The sequence below is a fragment of the Hemiscyllium ocellatum genome, chromosome 28, assembly GCF_020745735.1.
Source record: "Hemiscyllium ocellatum isolate sHemOce1 chromosome 28, sHemOce1.pat.X.cur, whole genome shotgun sequence".
NCBI classification, from domain to species: domain Eukaryota; kingdom Metazoa; phylum Chordata; class Chondrichthyes; order Orectolobiformes; family Hemiscylliidae; genus Hemiscyllium; species Hemiscyllium ocellatum.
This window is the reverse complement of record NC_083428.1, coordinates 39,424,756-39,438,462: the sequence shown is the minus strand read 5'-3', so window position 1 is coordinate 39,438,462 and position 13,707 is coordinate 39,424,756. Positions and strand designations below refer to the sequence as shown.

General features: G+C 41.1%; 1 protein-coding gene across 4 annotated transcripts in view; it reads left to right on the top strand.

Moving 5' to 3' along the window:
- The window catches only part of kdm4b (lysine (K)-specific demethylase 4B), a 509,300-nt gene that overhangs the window by 107,658 nt on the left and 387,935 nt on the right, over positions 1-13,707 (top strand). For all 4 annotated transcript variants that reach the window (XM_060846205.1, XM_060846207.1, XM_060846206.1 and 1 more), the window contains exons 5-6: positions 8,605-8,719; positions 11,602-11,795. In XM_060846205.1, coding sequence (XP_060702188.1) covers positions 8,605-8,719; positions 11,602-11,795 — 309 coding nt within the window. The remainder of the gene's footprint in view (positions 1-8,604; positions 8,720-11,601; positions 11,796-13,707) is intronic.

Sequence of the window (13,707 nt, the reverse complement as noted above, 5' to 3'; positions counted from 1 at the left end):
AAAAATGGCCTTTGCAGTGATATGTATTTCTTGTCAGATGTGGGAGTTTAAAGAGAGTTTAAGGGTTACTGCAGATTATATCTGCCAAAAATGCTGTTGGATGCGAATCTTATCAGATCGAATGGATCAGTTGGAGAGACAGATAAAAGCGATGAGGAATTTGCAACAGCAACAGTATGTGATGGATGGCAGTTATAGGAAGGGGGACAGTCTCTGATACAGTCACACACATGGGTTAACTCCTGGAAGGGTAAAGGAGGTAGGAAGCTCGTGCAGGAGTCTTTTGTGGATATACCCATTTCAAACAGGTATGCTGTTTTGGAAAATGTAGGGGGTGATGAATTCTCAGGGGAACGTAGCACAAACAGCCAAGTTTCTGGTATTGAGACTGGCTGTCATGCAACGAGGGGTACGTCGGCTTCCAAGAGATCAATTGTGTTCGGGGATTCTGTAGTCAGAGGTACAGACAGACGTTTCTGTGGCCAGCAGAGAAAAAGCCAAATGGTGTGTTGTTTCTCTGGTGCTAGGATCAAGGATGTCTGAGGGTGCAGAATACTCTCACGGGGGAGAGGGGCCAGCAGGAGGACATTGTCCACATTGGAAGGGAAAAGGTTGAGATTCTGAAGGGAGATGACAGAGTTAGGTAGAAATTTAAGTGTGTCCTCAAGGGTAGTAATGTCTGGATTACTCCCAGTGCTACAAGCTAGTGAGGGCAGGAATAGGAGGTTAGAGCAGATGAATGTATGACTGAGGAGTTAGTGTATGGGAGAGGGATTCACATTTTTTGGATCATTGGAATCTCTTTTGGGGTAGAAGTGACCTGTACAAGAAGGACAGATTGCATCTAAATTGGAAGGGGACTAATATACTGGCAGGGAGATTTGCTGGAGCTGCTCAGGAGGATTTAAACCAGTAAAGTGGGGAGATAGTGAGGAAAGAGAGAAATCTGAGATGGGTACAGCTGTGAACAGAAGTGAGTCAAATGGTCAGGGCAGGCAGGGACAAGGTGGGACTAATAAATTAAACTGCATTTTTTTTCAATGCAAGGGGCCTAACAGGGAAGGCAGATGAACTCAGGGCATGGTTAGGAACGTGGGGCTGGGATATCATAGCAGTTATGGAAACATGTCTCAGGGATGGACAGGACTGGCAGGTTAATGTTCCAGGATACAGATGCTACAGGAAAGATAGAAAGGGAGGCAAGAGAGGAGGGGGAGTGGCCATTTTGATAAGGGATAGCATTACAGCTGTGCTGAGGAAGGATATTCCCAGAAATACATCCAGGGAAATTATTTGGGTGGAACTGGGAAATAAAAAAGGGATGATCACCTTATTGGGATTGTATTATAGACCCCCCCCCCCCCCCCCCAATAGTCAGAGGGAAATTGAGAAACAAACTTGTAAGGAGATCTCGGTTATCTGTAAGAATAATAGGGTAGTTATGGTGGTAGTTTTAACGTTCTAAACATCGACTGGGACTGCCAAGGTGTTAAAGGTTTAGATGCAGAGGAATTTAAGTGTGTACAAGACAATTTTCTGATTCAGTATGTGGATGTGCCTACTAGAGAAGGTGCAAAACTTGACCTCCTCTTGGGAAATAAGGCAGGGCAGGTGACTGAGGTGTCAGTGGGGGAGCACTTTGGGGCCAGCGATCATAATTCCATTAGATTTAAAATAGTGATGGAAAAGGATAGATCAGATCTGAAAGTTGAAGTTCTAAATTGGAGAAAGGTGAATCTTGACGGTATTAGGCAAGAACGTTTGAAAGCTGATTGGAAGCAGATGTTCGCAGGTATAGGGACGGCTGGAAAATGGGAAACCTTCAGAAATGAGAGAACAAGAATTCAGAGAAAGTGTATTCCTGTCAGGGTGAAAGGGAAGGCTGGTAGGTGTCGGGAATGCTGGATGACTAAAGAAATTGAGGGTTTGGTCAAGGAAAAAGAAGGAACCATATGTCAGGTTTTAGACACGATAGATCGAGTGATTCCTTAGAAGAGTAGAAAGGAAGTAGGAGTACACTTAAGAGGGACATCAGGAGGGCAAAACGGGGACATGAGATAGCTTTGGCAAACAGAATGAAGGAGCATCCAAAGGGTTTTTACAAATATATTAAGTACAAAATGGTAACTAGGGAGAGAATAGGGCCCCTCAAAGATCATCAAGGTGGCCTTTGTGTGGAGCCACAGAAAATGGGGGAGATACTAAATGAGTATTTTGCATCAGTATTTACTGTGGAAAAGGATATGGAAGGTATAGACTGTAGGGAAATAGATGGTGACATCTTGCAAAATGTCCAGATTACAGAGGAGGAAGAGCTGGATGTCTTGAAAAGGTTAAAGGTGGATAAATCCCCAGGACCTGATCAGGTGTACCCGAGAACACTTGTGGGCCTCTTGCTGAGATATTTGTATCATCGATCGTCACAGATGAGGTGCTGGAAGACTGGAGGTTGGCAAACGTGGTGCCACTGTTTAAGAAGGGTGATAAAGACGGAGCCAGGGAACTATAGACCGGTGAGCCTGACCTTGGTGGTGGGCAAGTTGTTGGAGGGAATCCTAAGGGACAGGATGTACACGTATTTGGAAAGGCAAGGCCTGATTCGGGATAGTCAACGTGGCTTTGTGCGTGGGAAATCATGTCTCACAAACTTGATTGAGTTTTTTGAAGAAGTAACAAAGAAGATAGATGTGATCTATATGGACTTCAGTAAGGCGTTCGAGAAGGTTCCCCATGGAAGTCTGATTAGCAAGGTTAGATATCATGGAATAAAGGGAGAACTAGCCATTTGAATATAGAACTGACTCAAAGGTAGAAGAAAGAGGGTGGTGGTGGAGGGTTGTTTTTCAGACTGGAGGCCTGTGATCAGTGAAGTGCCACAAGGATCGGTGCTGGGCCCTCTACTTTTTGTCATTTACATAAATTATTTGGATGTGAGCATAAGAGGTACAGTTAGTAAGTTTGCAGATGACGCCAAAATTGGAGGTGTAGTGGACAATGATGAGGGTTACCTCAGATTACAACAGGATCTTGACCAGATAGGCCACTGGGCTGAGAAGTGGCAGATGGAGTTTAATTTAGATAAATGTGAGGTGTTGCATTTTGGGAAAGCAAATTTTAGGAGGACTTCTCCACTTAATGGTAAATTCCTAGGGAGTGTTGCTGAACAAAGAGACCTTGGACTGCAGGTTCATAGCTCCTTGAAAGTGGAGTCGCAGTTAGATAGGATAGTGAAGAAGACGTTTGATATGCTTTCCTTTATTGGTCAAAGTATTGAGTACAGGAGTTGCGCTGTACAGTTCATTGGTTAGGCCACTGTTGGAAAATTGTGTGCAATTCTATTGGAAAGATGTTGTGAAACTTGAAAGGGTTCAGAAAAGATTTACAAGGATGTTGCCAGGGTTGGAGAATCTGAGCTACAGGGAGCGGCTGAAAAGGCTGGGGCTGTTTTCCCTGGAGCATCGGAGGCTGAGGGGTGACCTTAGAGGTTTACAAAATTGAGAGGCATAGATAGGATAAATAGACAAAGTATTTTCCCTGGAGTCAGGGAGTCCAGAACTAGAGGGCATAGGTTTAGGTTGAGAGGAGAAAGATATGAAAGAGACCTAAGGGGCAACCTTTTCATGCAGAGGGTGGTACGTGTATGGAATGAGCTGCCAGAGGATGTGGTGGAGGCTGGTACAATTGCAACATTTAAAAGGCATTTGGATGGGTATATGAATAGGAAGGGTTTGGAGGGAAATGGGCCGGGTGCTGGCAGGTGGGACTAGATTTTGGGATATCTGGTCGGCATGGATGGGTTGGACCGAAGGGTCTGTTTCCATGCTGTACATCTCTATGACTCTATGGTGAGATTACTCCTATCGCAGGCAGGGCGGTACATGCCCCTACTACTGAGTAAATAAACTGCCTCTGACATGTGTCCTCTGTGTATTGCCCCTCAATTTAAACCTATGTCCCCTCATGCTTGTCATCACCATCCGAGGAAAAAGGCTCTCCCTGTCCACCCTATTAACACTGATTATCTTGTGTCTCAATTAAGTCACTCTTCAACCGCTTTCTCTCTAACAAAAACGGCCTCAAGTCCCTCAGCCTTTCCTCGTAAGACCTTCCCTCTATACCAGGCAACATCCTAGTAAATGTCCTCTGAATGCTTTCCAAAGATTCCACGTCCTTCCTATAACATGGTGACCAGAACTGTGTGCAATACTCCCAAGTGCGGCCGCACCAGAGTTTTGTACAGCTGCAGCATGACCTCATGGCTCTGAAACTCAATCCTGCTACCAAGAAGAGCTAACGCATCGTATGCTGCCCGAACAACCCTATCAACCTGGGTGGCTACTTGAAGGGATCGATGTACATGGACACAGATCTCTGTTCATCTATACTATCAAGAATCTTACCATTAGCCCAACACTTTGTTTCTGTTGTGAGCAATGAATGCATTAGACTACTTTGAGAAGTGCAGGTGAAACGCAACTTCACCTGGAAGGTATGGATACTGAGGAGGGAGAAGGTAAATGGGCAGCTGTTATACCTTTTTTGGCGGTTGCAGGGGAAGGTGTGTCTTAGCATTTGTATTGTCAATTCCTTTAAGAATCTTCAGTGTTCCAATATAATCACCTTTCATTCTATCTTCCAAGGTCTGACTAGTACCTTGTATGGTTTTAGCAAAATTTTCTTACTTTTATACTCATTCCCTTTGAAATAATGGCAATATTCCATTTTCCTTATCCACTGAAATTAGAAATTTTGTGATCCGTGGTTAACCAGGGAAGTTAGGACTCTGAAATCCCTCTTCTAAAGCCTTTTGCAGCATTGTTTCATTTTGATACAGATCATTCTCCTATTATGACGTCAATGTAATTTTGTGATTGATGAATTAGGAAATGTTTTTTTAAAAATGCGAACTCGTTGGCTATTATGCGATTCCATCCCTGGTCCACCCTAATTCAGGACAAGCAAAAGAGGTTGGATGAAGGGGCAGATTTTTTCTGACCTTACTGTTGATGTTTTTGAGGATGATTTTAGAAATTATTGCTGGAGGGAAAAGTTTGGTCTTTAAGAATCTCCTCATTCTGGACAATGCACCAACTCGTCCTCCCATCATTTGAGCTTTCTGAAATACTGAACACAACCTCACTCCTTCAACCCATGGACCAGTGTGCAATAGCAGCTTTTAAAACTTATTATTGAAGGTGCAAATCCAGGAAGTTGATTGCATCTACTGTGGGGGATAATGAGGGCATTTTAGTGTTTTTGGAGGTGTTTTAACACCTGGTTAAGAATGTTATTGACATCATTGTGAAGACCTGGGGTGATGTCTTAATACAGTACTGAGAGTCAGCAAAGTCAAACGCCTTTTAAAGTGTTACATTTTTGTATTATTTTGTTAAAATATGATTTTAACATTGACTTAGACTGCTATTGTTTGTGTTAGGCTCGCTACTATTATTGCATATGATTTGGCGGAAGTTTCTCCCAGATTTTGTTTCATGATTTTAAAGGTGTTCAACCATCAGAGGAGCTTCCAGCAATCAAAGAACAGTATTGCTCTTGCAAAACAATTTGTGTTTGAAGGAGTGGGGCCTGGTTTACAGGGGAAATTTAAGCTCGAGATGAAGATGAAGTAGTGCACGATGCAGCACCATGAGAATTTTTCATTTCTGTTTTGTCTTCTATCCTGAGGGAAGTTGAGAAGCAGATGATAACTGCAGTGCAGAATGCAGTAGGATAGCAGTTTGTGGCATAAAATCTTATCTAGCACCCTATGAACAGCATCTTCATGAAAGAAGAAAGATGGCAAAGCAGCAAAAACTAGGTGCCTCTTTTAAGTCAATCCCCAAGAAACAGTCTGAGGACAATAAACCATAGCCAACCACTTTCGGACTAAATATTTTCTTTCATTATAACCCTGCACTGGAATGTAACGGTGCTGACAACCCTCAGCCCCTATCTTAATACAACTATAACTCAGCAAACTCTAACTCCTTTAAAGTGTTTCATTTATTTGTTTTATTTCATTAAAATATGATTTTAACATTTGACTTAGACTGTGGTATTGTTTGTGTTAGGCTAACTAGTGTTTTTGTTTCGATTTTTTTACTGATATTTTTGGTGGTTTGTCCCTAGCCCTGTTTTACCCATAGGCCCTGTTATTTCTGTTGTGATTTTCTATAAAATGGCATTGCACGGGAACACAACTACTGTGTTATAACAATGCGGTGTGTATTTGGCTTCTATATTCATCCTACTAAAGTGCATAACCTCCTGTTTGCCTATGTTATATTAAATCAGCCAAGTTTTTGCCCACTCACTTTACCAGTGCTTTTTGTCATTTGTATCACTTTTTCCTTTCTGTGCCGTCCATAAACCTGGCCATAGTACATGCACTTTCTTCATTCAGGTCATTAATATATATTGTAAATAATTGTGACCCCAGCACTGATCTCTGACACACCACTAGTTACAGGTTGCCATCCTGAAAATGCACTGCTCATCCCAATCCTGTCTTCTCTTAGCTACCCAATCCTCTATCCATGTTTATATATTACCTCTAACACCATAGGCTCGTATCTTCAGGAGCCTGATGTCAAATACTTTCTGAAAAACATTATATATTATATCCACTACTTTCCTTTTTATCCTGCTTGTTATCACCTCAAAGAATTCCTAGTAAGTTTGTCAGGCATGATTTCCCCTTTGTGACGCCATGCTGACACTGATTTACAATATTATGCATTTCTGAATCCTCTGCTACCGTGTCTTTTTATAATACTCTCATAGTTTCTCAATAGCAGATATTGACCCCAAATGGTTTATAGTTAGCTCTTTTTTTTTGTCTGCTTTTTAATAAATGCATTATGTTGGCATTTGTCCAATCCTCTGGGACTTGTCTGGAATCTAAGAAACACCTAGAAGATTGCGACTAGTGTATCCATTCTCTCTGTAGCTACTTACTTCCATGTCATAAGATGCGTCCCATCAGCTCCATGTAACCCATTCATCTTTAGCCCCATTAGTTTCCCAAGAATGTGTTTACTTAGTGATGTTTGTTTTCTCCTCTTTTGTCCCCTTGAATGTTTAGTAATTTTGGAATGTTATTAGTGTCCTCTACTGTAAAGGCTGATGCAAAGCATTTAGTCAACTCATCTTCCATTTCCTGGTTTGCCATTATTGTTTCCCCAGCATCATTCTTCAAGAAGTCTATATTCTCTTTAGCTTCACTCTTCATTTTTATATATTTAAAGAAGCTCTTGCTGTCCTCCTTGATGTTATTTGCTCATTAACCATCAAAGGTTGTCTTCTGTCTTTATTATTTTTTGGTCCCAGCCACAGAGCAAAAATTCAGCCCCAGGATTTTGAATTTCACTTGGCAGCTCGTCCTGATGAGCTTAGTGGGAAATTTGATTAACACACAACCTGGACCAATCAATGTCATTTTTTAGCTGAAGAAGCAGTTATGGAAATATGTGGAATATTGGTTGGCTTTATTGTAATCACTGGGAAGTGGTGCAGGTCTGCAAGACTCTGCTCTGAAATGTTGATTTGAATGCATCAACCTGGCTAATATCCTGCAATCAGCAATGAGATTAACTGAAAAATGATTTATTTTGATCTGAATTAGTTTACTGAGTGATGTTGCCCACGTGTGGTAAAATCATTGTCTCAACTTCAGTGTGCTGTCTTATCTGAAGGATATACGTATGGCAGTATATCTGTCATTATTGAATGTGTTTCAGCCTAGATTATGCATTTTGCTTGGCTGCAAGACTTAAACCATAGCCATTTGAACCAGAGTAAGAATTAACACCGGGAAGTTGACAGAATGCATTTGTTAGACTCATGATCCACTGTTGTACTAGATTTTTAAAATATTACAACAAAGAAAATACTTTTTGCGATTATAACTGAATGTAGAAACAGCATCAACCATCACCCTTTGCTGAATTTGCAATCTTCAGCTTTACGTGTAATTCATTTCTATGTGTAATTAGTAATTGCCCACCAAGTATTTCGTAATGGAAGGTTAAAGCTTAACCGTACCCTTTGTCTTGAGAACATTTCAATTAAAAGTACTGAAACTGTGTTCACAAGGTTGATACCAGGTATAGAAGGGACCCTGTTATGAACAGATATTGAACAGATTGGGCTTGTACTAGTTGGCATATTGAATGAGAAATGATCTCATTGAAACATACAAGATTCTTGGTGGCTTTGATGGGGTAATTGCAGAGAGTTGCTATCCCTTTGTTGGAAAGTCTCTAGAACCAAATGTTTGAAAAAGAGGTTGCACATTTAAGATAGCAATGAAAAGGTTGTGAATCTGTGGAATATTTGATCAGAGGGTTGTTAAAGGCTGAGATGGGCAGACTTTTAATCACTTATGGAATGGGTCTTACAGGGCAAAGGCAGGAAAGTAGAGCTGAGGATTATCAGATCAGTGTGATCTCACTCAGTGATAGAGAAGACTCACTGGGCTGAATGGCCAACTTATGCTCTTTATGGTCTCTCTACATGTTCATTTTTATTTCCTCACTGAGAATTTCAACACCGCAGCTTTCATTGAAAAAAGTGTAAACTTAGTCTCTGACTCTTCCCTTTCAGATACTGTACGCCACGGCATATGGATTTTGATGACCTCGAGCGCAAATACTGGAAGAATCTGACGTTTGTCTCTCCCATCTATGGAGCTGATATCAGTGGTTCACTGTATGATAATGTAAGTAATAAAGCTGTTTTGAAGAAGCGCACTAATCTTTTTAAACAAAATATTGATTTAATTTTGTCTGTAGAAGATTGTGAGCTACGGATGCACCTTACTTGGGTCAGTAATCCCTTTTATGCTACTAGGGCTTTCATTCCCCTCTTTCCCCTTGTATAAGGTGGCAATGTACCTTGTGAATTGAACTTTGCATTTGTGCTGTGTAACTTTTCAGTGAATGTATGAAATGTCCCGGTTTGGAACTGTTCTAAGAAATATTGTCTGGTAAGGTGTAGTTATATGTTCCATTGTGGTCAAGAGAAATAGTGCCTACATTGCCAATAGAAGTATATGTTAACTGTGTCTGCTCTGGATACGTTCTCTGACTATGGTTGTACAAATTAGATAGGGGAAGGAAGAAAAATCATTGAATGAAGCACTGCCAGTTTATTTGAGACCTGAGGGGAGTTATGCAAATGAATAAATGGACAACCACCTGATGAAGGAACAGTGCTCCAGAAGCTAGTGCTTCCAAATAAACCTGTTGGACTAAAACCTGGTGTTGTTTGATTTTTAACTTTGAACGAATACAGGGTAATATGTGTAGTTTAGTGTGGCAGGATAGATTTGGACTTGGGTATGGCATGAAATGATGTGTTCTAACTTTTTTCTTCACGTGTGTGTAGTCATTGCCTTGTCAGTGGGTAAATGGAATTCTTTTAAGTCTGCCGTGTTTAATCAGGAACAGTCCTCAATAATGTGAATCCTTGATTTTACTGCACCACAACTGCAGTCTAGGTTCTGTACAGAGGTCTTGGCCAGACCGGAACTGGGTTAAATGGCCCTATTTAACCCAGTGACATCAAATTCAGTCTCCATTTCAGTCAGCAAAACAATCTCTTTATACCAACTACCAAATTAAAGAAAAATTAGACTAACAGTATTAAATGTGGCGACAGAAGTAAACAGATTCAACTGGTTGACTGTGCCATTCAGTTATATCATGGCTACTCCTCAATGCCATTTCCATGCCTTACCTCCATAAGCCCCATTCCCTTAACCTAAGTAATGAGTTCTTGCTGACTCTTTATTGTTCATGGATCTCTATTACAATCTAGATCTTGCAAGCACAGCTCACATTCATATCTATTATTATCATGCAGAAATTTTGGTGCCGTTTTTCTTTCTCTCCTCATTTTCCTTATATATTGGCCTTAGCCTCTGGACTACTTATCTAGTGCCATTGCCACTATGCCACCAACTCCAATGAGCTTTATTCCGCCTTCACTGGTGCTCACTTATCTGTTCCTCAGTGAGGTCACTGGACAGACGTCATGACTGGAAGTCCTTTCTGCTTTGAGGCCATTTGTAAACTCTGTTTGTACCTGGCTTGTGATAGGGGACAGAGCAATTAGGGTTCACAAATTGCATGGCCAAATCTATATTACGTTATTAGTTTATATGAAGATTGCTTATTTTTATTAGCTTACAGCCTACCTGTGCTGGTGAATGTCATTTTCAACCTTTATTTGAAATGGTATTTTGGATAGAATCTTGGTGTTTTTCTGAGGTGACATAGGTCCTTTGAATGTCAAGTCATTGCTTTTTAATCTTGATCAAAAAGTCAATTTTAATTGACATTGTAAAGTAGACCTGGGTGAAAATAGTTAACGTGTGAAGGTGTGTTGGTGTAGATTTGGATTCCCTTTTGTTGTTTGTTTCAAGAGCAGATGATGCGCTATGAAGATTTGATAGACCACCTCCATGACTATCCTTTTAGGATAGTTTGAATTATTTCTTGTTCAATCTTTAGGCACACACAGACTCTCACATGTGAGTCTTGCATGTATCATTACAGTTGTTCTTTTCAGACATTTATTTCTTCAAAATATTATGTAAGTAATTTGTTTTAATTACTTTGACCACTTTGTTAGTCTGTAAAAACCCTTGACAAAGGGTCAGTTAGACTCGCAATGTCAGCTCTTTTCTCTCCTTACAGATGCTGCCAGACCTGCTGAGATTTTCCAGCATTTCTCTTTTGGTTGTTAGCCTGTAGTATTCTTTAAGTTGAAAAATGTCGTGCTGGAAAAAAACAGCAGACCAGGCAGCATCCGAGGAGCAGAAGAATTGACGTTTTGGGCATAAACCCTTCTTCAGGAATGAGGCTGATGTGCCAAGCGGGCCGAGATAAAAGTTAGTGGGGAGGGAATTTGAGGGCAGGGCGCTGGGAATACGATATGTGGAAGGAGGTGAGGGTGATGGGCCGGAGAGGGGGTGGGGGCGGAGAGGTTGGGAAGAAGATTGCAGGTCAAGAGGGCGGTGCTGAATCTGGGGGTTGGGACTGAGATAAGGTGGGGGGGGAGGAGAAATGAGGAAGCTGGAGAAATGTACATCCATCCTGTGTGGTTGGAGGGTTTCTAGGCGGAAGACGAGGTGCTCTTCCTCCAGGCATCATGTGGCCAGGGTCTGGCGATGGAGGAGGCCGAAGACCCGAGTGTCATTTGCGGAGTGGGAGGGGGAGTTAAGTGTTCAGCCATGGGGTGGTTGGGTTGGTTGCTCTCCTTCATCACCTCTCAGACCTGCAAAGGACCTTTGCTATTCTTCATCCTGTCCCAGACCTGTAATATTCTTTAAGCCAGTGAAGATTGTATTACTTATAAATTGATTTTATTCTTGATAGTCATCTTGCGTGAGATCTTGGCATGAAGTATTACGGTAACTGAATATTAGACTTACCATTGGGATACTTAGTTAGTAGTTGCTTTTTTATAAGCACATAGATGAGGACAAATATATTTATGTAAGGTTGTATGTATTGGTTAAGTATTCGAGGTTTGTATGTATATAGTACATTTTCCATGACTTACTGCTGCTATTTTTTCTTTCATCCTTTGTTATAGAATATTGAAGAGTGGAACATTGGAAACCTCAATACATTACTGGATATGGTGGAACAGGAGTGTGGAATTGTGATTGAAGGTGTGAATACTCCATACTTATACTTTGGGATGTGGAAAACCACATTTGCCTGGCACACTGAAGATATGGACCTCTACAGCATCAACTACTTGCACTTTGGGGAGCCCAAATCCTGGTATGTAGAGAGATTGTATTATTAAGTTGAATTGGCAAACAACTATTTTTGTTTTGGTCTATTTAGAATATTGAGGACTTCACAAGATATTGAGGTCAAGATTAATTCCTTTGGTTAATGCGGAGTAATATGAAGCATTCTGCAGTCAATGCTTTCTTTGAATTATTTTGTGTGTTCTTTTGGTCCTATATGTATACAGCGATTTCTGAATCACGTCGGTTGTCATCAAAGGTTTTCAGGCTGCCTGGTACCTCTGTTTGATTAGAGGAAGATTTGTGTTTTGCTCCTGTAGGAGCTGCTGCTTCATTTTGAATGAGTTGTGATTGCTGTACTAGATTGTTCTGCAGTTGGGGGTTCTTCTTTAGGCGGCTGCTGCTGCAACCGTGAGCCTGACTATGCAGGAATCGAGAGTGCTCTTAACCAAGGTTTCCTGAGCAGTTTTCTGGAATGTTGAATGTGGAATGTACAAGAATTGTACCCTACTTATCTCATTACTTGTGCAGTAATCGTGCCAAAGGAGTCTATTCCCTCTGTGGGATGTGCAGAATTCTCTTGAACTGATGGTCATGCATTTTCCTCGTAGGATGAACTCTGCATTTTGTATTGATGTTACTTGTCACTCCTCCAGGTGGCAGTCTGGAAGTTATTGAATGTAGTTAATGTGTGAATTCTGAGTTTTGACTTAATCACTGATTTAAAATCTCTTTGATACATAGAGAAGAGTAGGAAGTCCAATCCCTTGAGATGAGACCAGAATCTGTCTGCTCAGAAATAAAATGAGAAAATACTATAAATACACAGATATTAGCAGGTGAAAAGATAAATCAGCAATTGGATGAAATGCCTTTCTTTGGAGCTCCTAAACAACAATGAATTAATATTGGAGTTCATCTGTTGCTGACTTGCATATAATGGATGTTTGCATGTTATAGCAAGGAACACCTGGTATTTAAAAAAAAAAACCTGTGCAGTGTTGTCTGATAGCCTGGCATCTGGGAAAGTTATTGTTCTCTGAGAACTATTTATACTTCCATCAGACCTTTTACTATTTGCTTATCAAGATTACCAACTTCTGGAAACTCTATTGCAAATCATCAACCAGTCGGAAAAGCATCTACTCCTCAGTGTCAAAGAACACGACAGTGCAGTACAGGTCCTTCGGCCTTCGATATTGCACCAACCTGTGGAACCAATCTGAAGTCCATCTAACCTGCACTATTCCATTCTTGTCCATATGTCTATCCAATGACCATTTAAATGCCCTTAAACTTGGTGAATTTAATACTGTAGCAGGCAGTGTGTTTCACGCCCCCCCACTACTGAGTAAAGAAACTGTCTCTGTCTCTGACATCTGTCTTCTATCTATCACCCCTCAATTTAAAGTTATGTCCCCTCGTGCTAGCATTGCCATCCAAGGAACAAGGCTCTCACGGTCCAACCTACCTAACCCTCTGATTATCTTAGTTCTCTATTTAAGTCACCTCTCAACCTTCTTCTTTCTAATAAAAACAGTCTCAAGTCCCTCAGCCTTTCCTTATAAGACTTTCCCTCCAGACCAGGCAATGTGGTGGCCAGAACTGTACGCAATACTACAAATGTGGCTGCATCAGAGTTTTGTACAGCTGCAGCATGATCGCACGATTCCGAAGCTCAATCCCTTGACCAGTAAAAGCTAACACTCTGTATACCTTCCTTGCAACACTATCAACCTGGGTGGCAACTTTCAAGGATCTATGTACCTGGACCCTGAGATGTTTCTGCTCATTTACACTACAAAGAATGTTACCATTAGCCCAGTACTCTATTCCTGTTACTCCTTCCAAAGTGAATCATCTCTCACTTTTCTGCCTTAAACTCCATTTGTTACCCCTCAGACCGGCTCTGCAACTTACCTATATTGGCCTATAATTAC